At 46.2% G+C, this 17,104-nt stretch overlaps 1 protein-coding gene and 1 non-coding gene across 3 annotated transcripts in view; both read right to left on the bottom strand.

The window, feature by feature from the left end:
- Nucleotides 1-44: 44 nt before the first annotated feature.
- Nucleotides 45-17,104, bottom strand: part of VSIG8 (V-set and immunoglobulin domain containing 8) — a 31,122-nt gene continuing 14,062 nt past the window's right edge. For both annotated transcript variants that reach the window (XM_033195633.1, XM_033195632.1), the window contains exon 8: nucleotides 45-478. In XM_033195633.1, the coding sequence (XP_033051524.1) occupies nucleotides 442-478 (37 nt within the window). In that variant the 3' untranslated portion in view covers nucleotides 45-441. The remainder of the gene's footprint in view (nucleotides 479-17,104) is intronic.
- LOC117077067 lies at nucleotides 14,824-14,890 on the bottom strand. The gene has a single exon (XR_004434652.1). It is a non-coding gene; the product is annotated as a small nucleolar RNA SNORD64 (small nucleolar RNA).

Below are 17,104 nucleotides of genomic sequence, written 5' to 3'. Positions count from 1 at the left end.
CAATGTGTTGGGGAGACAGGGTCTGTCTTAGATAAATTAATCAATGACAGCTTCAGTGGGGTGCCATTTGAACAGAGGCCCAGTGAAGTGGAGGAGTGAGCGTGCAGTGGCAGGGTGTTCCAGACAAAGAGACCAGAAAATGCAAAGGCCCTAAAGTGACAGCATGGTTGGTGTTTGCAAAGAAGAGAGTGGAGGCCAGAGGGGCTGGATCCAAACAAGGGAGAGAGAAAAGGACAAGAGTCCAAAGAGACGGCCCAGGGCCGCATCATATGGGACTTTGTCAGAATGCCCCTTTGTTGGAGTTACAATGACAGAAAGAACCCCTCAAGAGTCCAGAGATCAGACTCCTCCCAGAACACCCTCTACTTCATTGCTCCAGGATGTTTGTGGTCTGGCCAGAGCCCTCTCCAGATCTTCTTTTGCTTTTTCCTTGTTTTCATTTTATTTTCCTTGAGCAGTAGTTTTTGCATCTGTTCTCCTGTACAAAAGACAAATACAAGAGCTGCTAGGGCAAAGGACTCATGAGACATGATATCAGAGAGAGGAAAAGGGGCATAGCAAAATAAAAGGGTTAGAGAGGACATTTTTCTCATCAATGGAGACATGAACATTCAGTGCTTCATTTTTTTAAAAACTGCTGTATGAGCTGAGATTGTGCCACTGCCACTTCAGCCTGGGTAACAGAGTGAGATTCCGTCTCAATTAAAAAAAAAAAAAAGCTGCTGCAAACATTAATGACACCTGTAGCAAATCTTCCTTCCATGTGTATTAAGAACTAGCACCTGTTCAGTTAATCACTCTTGGTTACTTACTGATCTTCAGAGGAAGCACTGTCTCCTTCCAGATTTGGCTCCATGGCTACTTGCATCTGTTCTGCATACAGCCTGAAGGAAGGGCCTCTAAAATGGCAACAAATAACTATTTATTTGTTGATCTAGGAAAGTTGTAGTGGCTGCCTCCCCTTGGGCTGTGCCTTAGTCAACATTATCTGCCAGGAGGGGCAGGCTGAGCGCACGGGCAAGTAGTGGGGAGACTCCCACAGCGTGACCAGCCCGGGTCCAGGTCTCAAAGCCACATTTCCACGCAGACACTGAAAAACTGGAGTGTCCCGAAGAGAATGACCAGAATGGTGAAAAGTCTGAAAACCTTACCATATGAGAAATGATTACAGAAACTGGTTATGTTGAGCCTAGAACAAAACACTCACGGGAGCACAGGTTCTCAAATATTTGAAGGGTTATCATATAAGCCCAGACTGTGTAACTGGGGCCAATGGAGCATATCACTAAAAGGCAGATATTGACTCATATGAATAATAGGATCTTAAAGCTGGAAGGAAATCTGTGGTTACTCAGTTCAAGTTTTTTTATTTCTTATGTGGAAACCGAAATCCAAAGAGAATGTTACTCCTCTGAAATTACATAATTAGTGGCACAGTCAGAATTACCTTTCGATTATCTGAATCAGTCCAGTCCCTTCCACTGCACTAGATTACCAAGGAAGAATGTTCTGACAAGTGGGAAAATCCAAATATGAAGTAAACTGTTTCAACGCATCTGCTTAAGCAGAAACCATCTCAGAGCAATACTGTAGACTAGAGACTTATAATAATGAATTATAAATGAAAGAAAGAATGGGCAGGCACTGTGGTATACACCTGTAGTCCCAACCACTAAGGAGGCTAAGGTGGGAGGATCACTCAAGGCCAGAAGTTCAAGACCAGCCTGGGCAGCACAGTGAGACCCCATCTCTAAAAGAAATAAATAATTAAAATTAAGAAATAAAAAGAATGAATGAATGAATAAAGAGATGGTCAAAAGAGGCCAATGAAAGGATTTTGCTAGGGTGTCAGAAAAAAAAGCCATGCTTTCTCTAAAGACAATTTATTCTAGCTTCCCTTCTTGTGCCTTTTTTATAGTATGTTGCTTTGGGGAGGTATCAGAATTGAAAAGAGACTGATAGAAAGTAATAATCCCATTACCAGGAAAAAAAAAACGGCAAATCAGTCAAATAAGTGAATATAACACATATAGTCATTAAACATTTTATATTCTTTAGGAAATTTAAAAATAATAGGAAAACACTTATATCAGTCAAGTTTCTTTGGAGGCAAGCAATAGAAACCAACTCTGGTTTTAACTAAAGTAAAAGAGGAAATGTATTAGAAAGTTGTGAGTGGCCGGGCGCGGTGGCTCAAGCCTGTAATCCCAGCACTTTGGGAGGCCGAGACGGGCGGATCACGAGGTCAGGAGATCGAGACCATCCTGGTTAACACGGTGAAACCCCGTCTCTACTAAAAAAATACAAAAACTAGCCGGGCGAGGTGGCGGGCGCCTGTAGTCCCAGCTACTGGGGAGGCTGAGGCAGGAGAATGCCGTAAACCCGGGAGGCGGAGCTTGCAGTGAGCTGAGATCCGGCCACTGCACTCCAGTCTGGGCGACAGAGCGAGACTCCGCCTCAAAAAAAAAAAAAAAAAAAAAAAAAAGAAAGTTGTGAGTAACTTAGAGAACCAAGGAAAATGTTGACCAAGGCTCAGAAAAGACAAAGCCAGGTAGCCTTGAGGATGCAGGCCTCAGGGCCTCCGAAAATAGTTCTGTTCTATCTTCCCCAGTTGCTCACTGAAGATTCAACTCCCCACCAACGGAGCCTGATTGGCCTATTTGAGGCCAAGGGCCCTCCTTTTTGATGGGGTGGGGAGGAGCTGTAGGACCTCGCCAGAAGCATCAACTGGGTTAACAAAATAAAGTACAAAACAAAGCTTGAACAGGTATCTGTAGAACAGGAAATGCACCCATCTGTTCATTCAATAAGCACTTACTATGCACCTACTATGTGTCAGCACCAACTGGGATACGGGAATTACTAAATAGTAGCACCACAAGCCCTGCCCTCAAAGAGCTCACAGACTGGTAAGAAAGCAGTATGTCAACAAAGGATTCCAGTGAGTTCACAGGGACACAGCCCCTAACATGAGCTCAAAGGCACCTCCTGGCCTGTAAGACCTCAGTCCCCAAAGACAGCCAGTCAGGGTCCCAGGGGAAATGGTAAAAGGAGAAAGCATTGCCTGGGAATAAAACTTCAGCTGGCAGGAACAGAAGATGGCATGGTATGGTAGTGTCCTGGGGCAGGCCTTCCCACAGCAGCATCACACTTTTGTTTAACTGTGTTGCCTGAACACCAGGACATCTCATGCTGGTAGCTTGTCTTCAGATTTCCCTTGAGATAGTGTAGAAAAGGGAGAGCCGCTCACAAGGGCTGGGGGCTGGTTCCATTCTCCCGGTGGTGGTTGGGTGGTCCTGGCTGGGACACCTGGGTTGAGATGCTGATGCTGTCCTGTCTGCCAGCCCACCCTGTTGGTCTTCAAGCCTGTACCCACTGGCTGGGCCTGCTTAGCCTCCTCAAGAGTCTTTCAAAGTCAGGTAAAGTAATTTGAACTCAGCCTAACCAGAGAGAAAATGAAGAGGTCAGAGCTCTGTCTGCTGGCTGACCCACTCAACCATATGCCCACCTTCAGTTGGCTTAACCGCAGGAGCTCAGAGTTCCAGCATAGTCACTGCAGTCCCGCTCCCAGGGCAGGGAGCCACTACCCCGTTCCCACCCCCCAGCAAAGCAGATACAACCAGTTGGTAGCCTGGACCTCTCTCTTCCCTGCTCAAAAATACCTTGGGATCCCTCCTGCCCCTCATTGATAAAAACCTGACAGCCTAACAGTCCCAGAAAATCCCTAACAATCCACACACACACCCAGGGTGCTGGATCCCTCCTGAGCACTGAGCACAGATCCCCACATGTAGGGATGCCTCCGCATGAGGACGTGAGAGAGGCAGATGGCAGAAGGACTGACCGCAGGCCTGGTCACTCCCAGGAGAAGGACAAGAAGTACAGGGGAAGGCCTGAGGCTCTTAGCTTACTTGTTGTGCTGAGGCCTGGGCAGTCAGGAGAAGGTGGAGCTCTCATTCGTGCACTCATCTGAGGGAAGCCTACACCAGAGGCCGGAGTCACCAGCCAGCACCTCAGCCAGCTCCAGCCAGCTGCTAATGGAGTGTTTATTCTTCTGTAGGCTGCGTCTAGAAAGGACAAGCCTAACAGGATGCCTGTCGGTCCATTCCCTATCCAATTGCCCCAGGAAGCCACGAGCACAGACAATATCACCCCTACAGCAAGGCAAGAAGGCTGCTGCCCTGGCCTGTACTGCAGAAGGGCAGCTCTGGCTCTTCTCCACAGGCAAGGAGACAACAGTGCTTTCACCTGTAGCTCCCTCTCCCCCTTTTAAATCACATTTCAGAAATACAGATGGGAATTCTGAAGATGGGCTAAAATGCCTACGTGCACCCTGAGTCTGAGGGTAGCTGAGGGGCAGTTTATGGACAAGGTGTGGAGGAAGCTCGGGATGTGCACAGCTGTGAGCACAAGGCTTTTCTCAGTGTGGGCTGGAGCTGCAGGTGAGAAGAGAAAGGATCTGATTTAAGGCCTGGGCAAGGGAGCCAGTTCTTCCTATGCTGGGAGTTCTGGTATGAAACCCCAAAGAGTCCAAGATTTCTGAATCCAAACCTAGCCTTCCAAGGCATTGTGAAGGTATGTTTGTCAAGCTAGGAGGGTAGAACATATTTTACGTAATAATGTGTTAACTCAACTTATAATTACAAATGTTATGGGTGGGCCTCAATATGGGGACCCCTCCCCCGGACTTTTTCCATCATAATTCCCTCCCACCCCCTGAACCTGACACCTGCCCCATGACGAAGAGGAAACCCCCAGCTCTCACTGCAGCTCAAAATGAGCACAGCAACGTGGGTCTAGAATCACACTCCGGACAGCGGGCTCTGATTTTGTGGAGGACTGATTCACGGGTCCATGGCACTCATTCTCTCAGCATGTCTTTAGTGAGTACACACTCCATGCCAGACACACTAGGAATAGACCTGTGGGCACCACAGGCGAGTCTCTGCATTCATGAAGCTTGCTGACTAGTAAGGCAGAGACAGACACTGTACAAATGTACACAAATGTTTAATTAAAACTGTGCTAATCTCTATAGAAAAAAATAGCTGAAAACCAAGAGCCAGAATAACAAGGGAGCAAAATATAGCTGGTGGGTGGACAGAGGGAAGGGCCTCCCTGAGGAAGGACAGTCAAGCTGAGGCCAGTGGGGAGAGGAGGAGTCAGCAAAGCAGAGAGTGAGGGAGCTGCCATGCTGGGAATGAGCATCCACAAAAGCCCTTCTAGAAAGATCTCTGCCCTTGTAAGCATCTGAGGGAAAGTCCCCAGGGACAGAGGGCAATGAGCAGGAGGGACTCTAGGAGGAGAGGACGGCAGAGGTCAGATTATGTAGGGTCTGATAGGACATGGAGAAATTTAAAAGTTAATTATAAATGTAAAAGCCGGCCACTGAAGAGCTTTAAAACAGGAAATGACACAATAAGACTCGCATTTTAAAAGATCATGCTGGCAGCTGCGTGGAGAATGGATTGAAGGTTCTGAGAGTGAAGGCAGGAAAATGAAGTTGTTGCAGGAATCCTAGAAACGAAGGTGGGGAGAGAAAGGGAGAGAAGTGGGTGACTTCAGTGCATATTTAGGAGTTAGAATAGAATAGACAAGACTTAGTATCCTTGGTTGAGGGAGGGGTCAAGGATGACACTGAGGTCTCTGACATGAGTAAACAGGCAGATGAAGGTGCCATTTACCAAACCTGGAAATACAGAGTTAGTTTTGGCTGGGCACAGTGGCTCGCGCCTGTAATCCCAGCACTTTGGGAGGCCGAGGCGGGCGTATAACCTGAGGTCAGGAGTTTGAGACCAGCCTGACCAATCTGGAGAAACCCCATCTCTAGTAAAAATACAAAATTAGCCAGGCATGGTGGCACATGCCTGTAATCCCAGCTACTTGGGAAGCTGAGGCAGGAGAATCACTTGAACCCAGGAGGCAGAGGTTGTGTTGAGCCAAGATCACACCATTGCACTCCAGCCTGGGCAACAAGAGCGAAACTCTGTCTCAAAAAAAAAAAAGAGTTAGTTTTAGGGTGAAGTCAGAAGTTAATTGGTCCTTAATTATCAGGGAAGAGGGGCTTTAAAAGGAACAGATTCTTAGAGGCTGAGCAATATATTGGGTTGAATCATAAGAAAATTGTCATTTTTGTAAGTTTTAAAATAGTCAAATACAGGTAATTTCATACAATTCAATCTAATAAAGGAAATGTAAGATGACTTGAGGAAGAAAAGTCATCTCTTCTGCTGCTCTGACTGCACCTCCTATAAGGACAACTGGGACATTCCTATAACCTAGTAGATGTTGGCAGAGCTCCTTCAACATGAACCTGGGCATGGAGGGACTACAAGACAAGAGGACCTCCCACAGCACTCTCAGTCCACACTGGTTGGGGGCCATGGTGTCCTGGTCAGCTTCTCTACCACCTGGACTGAATTCTGCCTGCCCAGCTCCAGAAAGTCCTGAAACATTCAGGAACCAAGGTTCAGAATGGCAGGGAGTGATGGAACTGCCTCAGTAGCCATGGAGAACTGTCCTTGACCTCCGCCCCTCTGAATCCAACCCACCTCATGCCTTGTCCTGCAGCATTCATAGCCCCATATAGATTGTGGAGGTAGAGCCCCTGATGCTGTCTGAGGAGACTTTCCAAGCAACAGGGGCAGTGACTTGGCCAGGCAGGCATGGTCAGACACAGAAGGGCAGTGCATCAGTCACTCCAAAGTTGCTGGCTTCATAGATACCGTGATTGTCCCTCAGCCCACCCCTGCTGGGGAGCACAGCAGCTGGAAGACTTCCTTCCCTTTCAGCCAACCTGAGACCTCAGAGACCTTAAGATGGAGATGACTCAGCTATTGGCAGCCCCAATTCAGCACCCCCGATTCCAGACAGACTCGGCTCTTGTCTGTCCCCTGCCCCTGACATACTCACGCACTCTGCCCCTTTAACCAGGCTTTTCCCCCGCCTCCCAACTGAGAATATCCTTCTTTATCCATCTTGGTCTCCAACCAACACTTCCAGGCCCAGCCCCAGACACTCCTCCTCTCAGAAGCCTTTCCCTCAAGTGGTCTCTTAGCATCAACTCTCCCAGCTTTGCATGAGCCTGAATCAACAGTTGTGTGTATTGTTCTTTAATTTTTCTAAATGAGATTAATCATCTCACTTGGAAGGCTCCATGTTCCTAGACAGATCAGGTTTAACACCCAGTCCTACCGGTGACACTCAATAAGCACATCGCCAAAACACACTTTGTAACAAAGTGGTTAACTCAAGGTTGGGGAACATGCAGGTGGACAAAATGGGCATTCTCCAGATATCCCCTCCACTGAGGAAGGCGAAACTCTCAGGCCAAGAGATTCCATGTCTGCATCTCCCCTTCCAGGCAGTATAATCAGTCGGCTGGGTTCAGACAAACTTCTACACCTCTTAGGGACCTGTTGGCCACACAGGAGGAGATAGGCCGCTCCTTACTAAAGTCTCACCTCCTGGGGATGGGGGTTAGCTCTTCCTGCTGCAGTTGTTCTGTCTCCTCCATCTCTTTTCTTTCTTGGAAACAATATGTATTGAGTGTATGCCATATGCCTGGCACTTTTTAGGAGCTTAAGTACATTAGCGAATAAAACAGACAAAGATCCCTACCTTGTGTCCCTCCTTGTGGAGCTTACAGAAAGGCAGGGACAAGTCAATTAGCAATCATCGTAACAAATACATGTTATAGCGTGTTGGAGGAGGATAAGTGCTACAGATTAAAGGAAAAAAAGCAGAGTAGGAGGTGGATAAGTGTGATGAGGAGCGCAGGCAGGAGGGTACTGCAATCTTAAACAAGGTGGCCATGGTAGGCCTTACTGAGAGGGAGAAAACTGAGCAAAGATTTGAAGGAGGTGAGAATTAAGCCATTGATAAATCCGGAGGAGAGCCATTTTGGGCAAAGAGAACAGCCAGAACGAGGACCCTAAGGTGTTCAAGAAACAATGAGGTGCCAGTGATGCTCCGGGGAGACAGCCAGGAAGAAGAATGATCGGTTAGATCAGAGAAGTGACATGGATGGCCTGGAGCACTAGTGTAAGGAATTTGATCTTGGGAAGTCATTTCAGGGGTTTGAGCAGAAGAATGATTTAACGATCCCTCTGGCTTCTCTGCTGAGAATGAACTGAAGGTGGGAGGGAGGAAACAGGGAAATCAGTCAGGATGCTGCTGCTGTAACCCAGGCAAGAGATGAGGGTGGCTGTGAGCTGGGAGATAACAGGAGAGAAGGGTTTGCTTCTGGATTTGCAGTAAAGGCAAAGCCGATAGACACAATCATGGTATCTATGAAGCCAGCAACTTTGGAGTGACTGATGCACTGCCCTTCTGTGTCTGACCATGCCTGCCTGGCCAAGTCACTGCCCCTGTTGCTTGGAAAGGCTCCTCAGACAGCATCAGGGGCTCTACCTCCACAATCTATATGGGGCTATGAATGCTGCAGGACAAGGCATGAGGTGGGTTGGATTCAGAGGGGCGGAGGTCAAGGACAGTTCTCCATGGCTACTGAGGCAGTTCCATCACTCCCTGCCATTCTGAACCTTGGTTCCTGAATGTTTCAGGACTTTCTGGAGCTGGGCAGGCAGAATTCAGTCCAGGTGGTAGAGAAGCTGACCAGGACACCATGGCCCCCAACCAGTGTGGACTGAGAGTGCTGTGGGAGGTCCTCTTGTCTTGTAGTCCCTCCATGCCCAGGTTCATGTTGAAGGAGCTCTGCCAACATCTACTAGGTTATAGGAATGTCCCAGTTGTCCTTATAGGAGGTGGAGTCAGAGCAGCAGAAGAGATGACTTTTCTTCCTCAAGTCATCTTACATTTCCTTTATTAGATTGAATTGTATGAAATTACCTGTATTTGACTATTTTAAAGCTTACAAAAATGACAATTTTCTTATGATTCAACCCAATATATTGCTCAGCCTCCTGACCCAACCCAGTGGATGTGGCAGGGGAGTGGTGAAATAGAGAAAGGAATTAAACAAGGACAGAGTCTCCATCAACTGAGAGAGGGAAGACAGTAGGTGGGGTAGAGGCAGTGTCTGGGACATGCTACGTTTGAGACATCTGTTAAACATCTAAGCAGGTATGTGAGTGTGGAGTACAGGAGAGAGGGCTGGCCTGGGTGTATAAATTTTGGTATTATTGGCATGCAGGTTTTAGGTGAATACGTAGAGAGGTGGTGGGGGGCTGGGGAGGAGATTATTCCCATCCTCATTCCTCACTTTCTCAGACTGTGTGCTGCAGTCTCAGGAAGGCTAATGTTTATTGAAAAGACAGAAGCAGATTTCCCCACAGGAACAACATTGTAATAGCAGGTTAGGCTCCTGACCAAGGATCTGTTGCTCAATGTTTTCACAGCAGTGATCACAAACATGGCCTACCTTTAAGTCCTTAGTAAACTGTGAGTGAGAAGCCTGCGTGCGGGACAGGAAAGAGCTTCCAATAGAGTCTGTTAAACCATGACCTGTCCTGCAGAGCTGAGCCTGGCATGGCCCACACCCTACCCATGGGAGGCCCAGACCACCAGTGAGGCTGTTCCCCAGGCCCTTGCTGACTCTGCTCACCAGGTGATGAACACGCTTGGGGAGGGCAATGTTCACATGTACCTCTGAGAAGGATCTGGGCAGATACATGTGGCATTTTCCACATCATGTCCTTGAGGCAACCACAGGCATTAACTATTGTCATTAGACTCCTAAGCTGAGGGAGGAGTCTCTAATACAAACTTCTTCCGCCACACTAATTTTAGGACAGGTCAGTGCAGAGAGGCATTCTGAGCCCTCAAGAAAGTAGATGTTGAGAAGGGAAGAGACATGGCCCCTGCTCTCAGGGGAAGTCTAGTCTGATGGAGATGGGAGGATAACAGGACACTCCCAAGACAGGGTGAGGATAACAAACACTGTATGGGAGCAGGCAAGAGACTGGGATAAGAGGACAGGGTAAGGCCAGTCTGCCTTTCTGAAGAAAGAAGACAGGAAGAGAGAGTATGGGAGTTTCACGGACCGGCCTTGGCAAAGGGCTGAGGTGAGGTGGGAACGGGGCTGAGGCAGGAACTTGGAGCCACAACCCCAGCGTTTGGGGAGACACAGGAGCCAGTTCAGGTGAGTGACTGCAGGAAGAGTCACGAGGCTGCAGATGGCATCCAGGCAGAAGAGGGGCGTAGACCAGGGGCGTCTGAGGGGACTGACAGGAGGAGGCTTCCGAGGCCAGAGGCAAGCCGGAAGTGGGGCCTGGATTGGGCTGAAGGAGTTCACTTCCAAGGCTGAATGAATTCTCCTGAAAACGGTGAAGAAAATCTATGTGCCCCCCAACTCCTATGTGCCAGGAAGGTCCCTCCTCAGCTCTGGGAAAGCTGTGTGGCAACCCTTCAGGAGGGACCCTCCACCTGGGAGGGGTTGTCAAAGTCAGGGCTACAGAGGGCACCACAGTGAGCCCTGGGCCCAGAGGGAGGCCACAGGGGACCTGAGTGCCAGGAACTGAGAGCAGGCAGATGGGAAAGGGCATGGGAGGGTACACCCTGGCCCGGGGGGCCACCCTGAGGATTCTGGCAGCTTATCCCCAGACTGACTCTGTGACTCTGCCGAGCTTGTGTTTCCGGTGCTTCCTGTTATCATTAGGATTATTATTACTAATGAGGATTCCTGTCAATATTCACACCTGCATGTGGATTCCAGGACTCAGAAGCAAGTCCTGGTTCTCCTCCTTCTGTACTGGCGGCTTCCTGGACTCCTTGCCTCTTCCCCAAGATGGTGAGCCATCTCCAAGTTCAATCCCAAGGCTTCATTCTTCGTTCTCCGTTCTCCTCCCGGTGGACCTCCCACTCCCCCAGCCTCTGCCCTTGACCTCTGTGTGGTTAGATCCATACCTCCAGGCCTGTCCTCTTGTAGGAGATGAAATTACATTCTAGGGGGAGATGAAATTACATTCTAGGGATATGGAGGGTTGAGGATCAACCATTTGCTGAGCCGTATGTTCCAGGCTCTGTAATATGCCTGTCACACAAAACAGCCCTATTACTATTCCATTTTACAGACAAAGAAACTGAGGCTTTGGAATTTTATTAAATAATTATAAACCCACATCTGTCTAGCTCCAAAACTGAGGCTTTTTTCCTTTGCAGATGGGAACATGGCTAACTCACTAACATGTACTACAAGTTTTCTTCCTCCTTCCTTCTTTAATTCCTCAAGAAACCTACACAGGAGTCTGCTATCACCTCAAACTCAGCCTCTGTGACAATGTGATCAGCAGTTTCACCCCATCCTCCTCTGCTCAATGTCCTGCCTTTGTCAAGGCTTCAGTCTTCTCCTTGGTGCTCAGTGTCCCATCCTGCCCATCCTGCTAAAATGCATCTAAGAAGACTGGGGAAGGCAATGGCCACAGAGGGGTGGCAGAAGGCCATCCTGTCCACTCCCCACCAGCAGCCACAATGATCACACCCAGCTCCTCCAGATTCCCCAAAGCAGCCACTATCCCCACCTTGTCTGCAAGTTCCCACATCCCCCATGCACCCCTCTGCTGCACATTCTTCCCAACCTAACTACAAAGAACTGAATGGAATCGGTTTTGTTTCCATACACCAGGAATAAATAAAATTGTTACCCCAGATGGGCTGAATGAACACTGAGTTAACTCCAGAGTGTTAACTGTTAACTCCAGAGCAGGGGTTTCCCAGGTTCCCACCAAATCAGGGAAATGAGCCATGAGGAGACTCACTGGGCAGCTTAGGGGACAGGGGTACAGATTCAGTCCTCTGCCTCCAGGCAGGCCCCAACCTAAACCCATAGGAGTGAAGTAGTTTTTGTAACTCTGGAAGGATTATGATTGGGTAATTCCCAAAACTCCTTTGTTTCCAGTGAGGCAAAATAATAATTATTATTTTTTTTTAACCCCTTCCCAGAGTCACCACAGTTTGACTGGGCCTAGAGTAGGTGAAATATAATTGAGCAGCACACGTGGTAATAGATAGTCAAAGAGGAGCACATAGAAGAAAATTCCTTGGGACTCCATATGACTCATGGTCTTGAGAATTAGGGGCTTAAGAGAAGACGACTAGAGGATGACTTCCTAGAGCCTGGAGAGAGAGTCAGAGAAGGAACTGAGACAATGAGGACGCACAAGCATTTCTTGAATAGATTTCTCACGGCTGGATGCCCTGGGAGACAAATGTATGCAAATTCTTTGGATGCCAACGCAGGTTTCTGATGGCTACTGAAAGAGAAACCCGGAACCAAGGGGATATAAATTCTCTCAATAATTTTTCAGTGGCCTGAGGAACCAGAATTCAGCTCCAGCAAGGTGGGGGAGAGATGGAAAAGGTGGAACTAGGAAGTAGGATGAGGACAATTTAGGTAGTATTTAATAGAAGTAGCATAACTTTGTGCTGTTTGCATCTCTCTAGAAAAATAGAGAAAAATCAAGATGTACTTGAGATTTCCATTCTTGAGGCAACACTTGTGAACCCAGCCTTCTGCTTGCCTGCGGTGACACGGTCCACCTAACTTTTCCAAGCCAATTGTTAAATGCAGCCATTATTTAAAAGTAAATTACATACATTTATAACTAAATGATATTAAAACAAAGTTGATAAGTACTCAAAATTCATCACTTCCTGATGACTTTACTATGGTACACTATTACCTAAGCTCTTAAAGTTATTTACTTCCTCCATTGTATCTGTATCATGGAAATACCATACAATCATGTGCTACCAAACATTTCTCCCAATTCCATGCCAGTCACATCGTGTTGGTAGCTTGAATTCAGCCATAGTGGAAGCATTGACATCATGGAAATCAGCAAAGGCTATAAATCAGGGCTTCCCAGCCCCTACCCCACCCTACACCCTACTCCCAAAGCCACTGTTGAACATATGTCACCACAAGTGCTCTCTTCCAGCACTGAACAAGGTTTCATGCAGGAGAAATGAACAAAAAACACCAAGGTGTCCCTGAAGCAAAATTGTTGAAACAGAAACTTCCCTCCCTTATTCTCTTGGGGTGGTAAGTACAGTGACTGTCAGTCACAAGTACAGTGACTGACTTACAGTCACAAGTACAGTTACTGTAAGTAAGTACTGTGATCTCAGCATTGGATTTAGGAACTCTCTACCTTCCCTGTTGACTCACCCTAACAGCAAGTTGTTCTCAGAGTCTCTCTAAAATCTCTCTTGCTGCTTTTTAGTGAGCCTTTCTTGCCAGAGCCTCACTGGTCCCACCCCCCAAATGGAGGCTAAGTCTGATCATGGCTTCCTTGCTCCTGGAATGGGGAAGATGATATCATTCAACAACCTGCATAGCCAGCTGGCTGCCTCTGTCCCTCAGCACCTTGCAGGAAGCTGAGCTGGAAGCTCCTCAGACTGGGAGCACCCTCCCCACGTCATCCTATATCATCCCCTGCCTTAGGGCAAAAGTATGCCAGGCACAGTGTCCTGCTGAAGATCTCTTCATCTATGACAAGTCATCTTATAAGTGCTCATAAATATGACCAAATAAATGAAGGGATGAATGGTTCCTGGAGTTCCCTGCTCTTCTCCTTATTTAATGTCCTTTCCTTCCCATTTCCAAGAACTCCCCACCTTCCCACCCCCAGGACAGTTGTCTCCGGTTCCTTTTGCCTCATTACTGTCTCTCATATCTCCCAGCAAGCTCTATAAAAGCAGAGTTGGCAATGCCATCACCCCTTTGCAAATACCCAAGGCATCTTGAGGGTTTCCTAGTTATGTGTTACTAACAAGGGTTTGGGGGCTTCCTAAAGACACTTTGAGGCCCATGCACACCCCACACCTCCTGTGGCCCTAGAATAGGAGCAGGAAAAATGAGGAAGACTAGCTTCTCCTCAAAAGAAAAGAGACAAAGAAAGAAGAAAGAGGCTGGGCTCTCAACAAGCAGGCAGCTGGGGAAAGGAAAGCAGAACGAAGCAACCTTGAAGTACTGTGCTCTTCTGAACACCTCCCACCAACTAGACCAGACAAGTGTCCAGCTGTGTTCCTGTTGCAGCCATCCTGTATGGAGCACAACCACTTTGTCCACTAGAGGCAGCTGAATTAGAAATACAATGCTCTGGGGTCCCTAAGAGTAGAACTTGGATCAAGCGATAAAAGCTATATGGGGACAAAAACCGGGTTCCAGAGAAATGTTCTGTTGAATATTGACAGTGAGAGGCCAAGTGGCCTGCCTTGGAAGGTAGTGAGCTGCCACTGGAGGTTGTCAAGAAGAGGTTGAATACCCTTTGTCAGGAATGCTATAGAAGGAATTCAAATACCAGAGAAACAGCCTGCTGTCCTGGAACCAAACACGCCTAGATCAAATCCTGAATTATCTTTATTATCTTTGTTGCCTTGGTCAAGATACCTAATCCCTCTGAGGCTCAGTTTATTCATCTGTATAATGGGGATAATACACAACCTCATAGGACTAAAGTAAGGAATAAATAAGACAAAAAATCGAAAAGCACCTAACACTTAATAGGTGCTCAATAAATGCCAATCCCCTTCCCACCAAAAGGGGGAGCTGGGCTAGCTGGCCTTGAAGGTCTTTCTACACCAGAGAGTATGACTCTGAAACCCTTCCTGGCTATTAAGAAAGAAGACATACATCTGAAAGAGATAAAAGAAGTCAGGAATAGGTCAATGAGGGGAAGAGAAAGAAGGATGCTAAGAATGGTCAGGGAACATTTAGAGGTCATCCATGACACAGCCCTGTTTCCTCTCATCTGACCTTCTAGAATAAAATGGAAAAGTAGAATTGGGGATTTAAAGTCCAGCCTGAGGGGCCTCAGTTTCCCTATCTGTATAGTGAAGGAGCAGGATTATTTTTTAGTCAGACTTTAGAGTAATCATATTGAACTTTACTTCATCATGCTCAGTAAACACAGATCATTATAAATCCAGCCAAGGCCTTTCCCAGCAACTCATGCAACTAAGTAAAATCACTAATATCTGCAGACTGCACATCCCTTCCCAAGGACAGGGGGCCTGGGAGAATGAGATGACTAGTTTTATGTGACAATGGATGTGAAACAGTGACAGTATTGACTGACACGGAATTAAGGGGAAAATATGAAGGGAAAAAATCAAAGACAGACAGACAGACAGACACACACACACACACACACACACAAACACAGAGCAACCTGCCAGAAGAATAATATTGAGATCCTGGTTTTGGTAGAACTAAATATAACATCCTATATTTTCACAAGCAAATTGCCCAACAAATTGAAATGGAAATATTCTAATGTTACTACAGTCAGATATAATGTCAACAACTTGCTATTCTCCTCAATAATTCATTACAAACCAATTTAAAGACCTAGAGTACATTGAAAACAACCGCCAAAATATTCCAGAGTTAAGTGTAAACAAATAGTATGAAAGAATCAAGAAGGACGACCACATAAAATCAAGGCAGGCCAAACAAACGAAGCCCAAAGTCCAAAAGGATTCTGAGGGAGGTCTAAGCTAAGTTCTAACATCCCTGAAACAAGGGACCAAAGTGGTAAGGTAACACCATCCAAGTTTTGGCATGAAAATAATAGAACCCACACTACTTTCCCTGATACATGTCTCATAGCAGACATGAAACTGCTGACTTCAAGAACTTACCCTTTCAAATATATTTTTGCTACCAAAGCACAAATAATCTAACTAAAATGAACTCTATAAATAGTTATACAAATAAATTACATATAAAATGAGAAACAGATAGCCCAGACAATTCAGATATACAAACACCTACTCCCCTGCGTCACTATGTTGTCCTCATGAGCTCATCAAATACAAAATCATTCACATTCATCAAACACCAGTTGAACTATGAGGTTCCTTCTTAAATCTTGGGCATTTAGGATGGACCTAACTGTTTTCTTAAGTTTAATCTTGCTCAGCACAGGAAATTAATCCAGCCAAGCTTCTCCTATTAATCATTTCTATCCCATATTAGAAATTCTTAAATCATAGGCAAGTGGGAATTACATTAGGAAAGTAGATTCCAATGCCCAACAGAGATGATGTCAAACAAAGAAGGATTAGTAGAGCTTGTCTACTTGTCTGCATGCCCCTCATTGCTGTGTGACCACCTGGTACCTTTATCAACAAAGGAACATCTATAACACTGCCCACTTTACTTACTGTTTGCTTAGCAAATATATCCTTGGAACTTTATCTCAAACATTACTCTTCAATTAAGCACTCCCCATCTCGCTAAACAAGAGAGGACATCTCATGCCTATTAACAAAAACAGTGCTTATTGATTTCCACTTTTGAACCAAAAATGACTAAAACATCCCCCAAAATACATTGTAAATATCACGACAAGGTGTTTAACAAAACAAATGCTGGTAAATACTGAATAGCTCAATTAATCCCTATTTAGGAGTGGCTGACTACTTCAGGGTGTAAGAGTGTGGAGCTGGATCTCAGAAAGGCCTAGATTCTAACCACAGAATATTCTATTATAAGGTAGTAACTGTAAAATATCTAAAAACTTTTTTTTGCTAGCATAAAGTAATGCTGCCACATTCATGCACTTGGTATTTCTCAAACATTTCCTGTGGATGGGCTCTGCACAAGTTGACCAACTGTAGACAAGTGAAACACACACACACACACACACACACACACACAAATAATTGTTCTAAAACACCAGCAGCATCTAGGTGAAGGGACTTACCATACTCTCCGAGTTCCATAATATTCACTATATAAATATTATTCCCCCTCCTTCCTGCACTTCACCCAGCACCCTAGAACTGTGGCACTTAGCTTTTTTAATATAACAGGTAGTTGTCTTATTTTCACTTGTCCTTGTTTCTGTTTCACCGGGTGCCTGTGCCTTCTGTGATCCAAGGACTAGTTTCCTTTTAGCTTTCAACAACATACAAAGACTCCCTGGACCTTCAGAGCACATTATTCTCAATAGAAAATCTTGACATGTGTAAACTTTGAATATTTAGAAATGGCAAGTGTATTGCACCTTGCCAGTTCCTCAAATAGTTTATTTTACGGTCATAGAGATTCTGAGCTAATTCTTTTTGTCTTTGTTTTCCTTTTACCTGCACTTTGTCTGTTGTTGAAAGGAGTGGCACTGGATGGCCCCTTCCA

The sequence above is a fragment of the Trachypithecus francoisi genome, unplaced genomic scaffold (genome assembly GCF_009764315.1).
Source record: "Trachypithecus francoisi isolate TF-2019V2 unplaced genomic scaffold, Tfra_2.0 Lachesis_group5, whole genome shotgun sequence".
Taxonomy (NCBI): Eukaryota; Metazoa; Chordata; class Mammalia; order Primates; family Cercopithecidae; genus Trachypithecus; species Trachypithecus francoisi.
The sequence above is the reverse complement of the archived record's forward strand: the minus strand, read 5'-3'. Positions and strand labels throughout refer to the sequence as shown.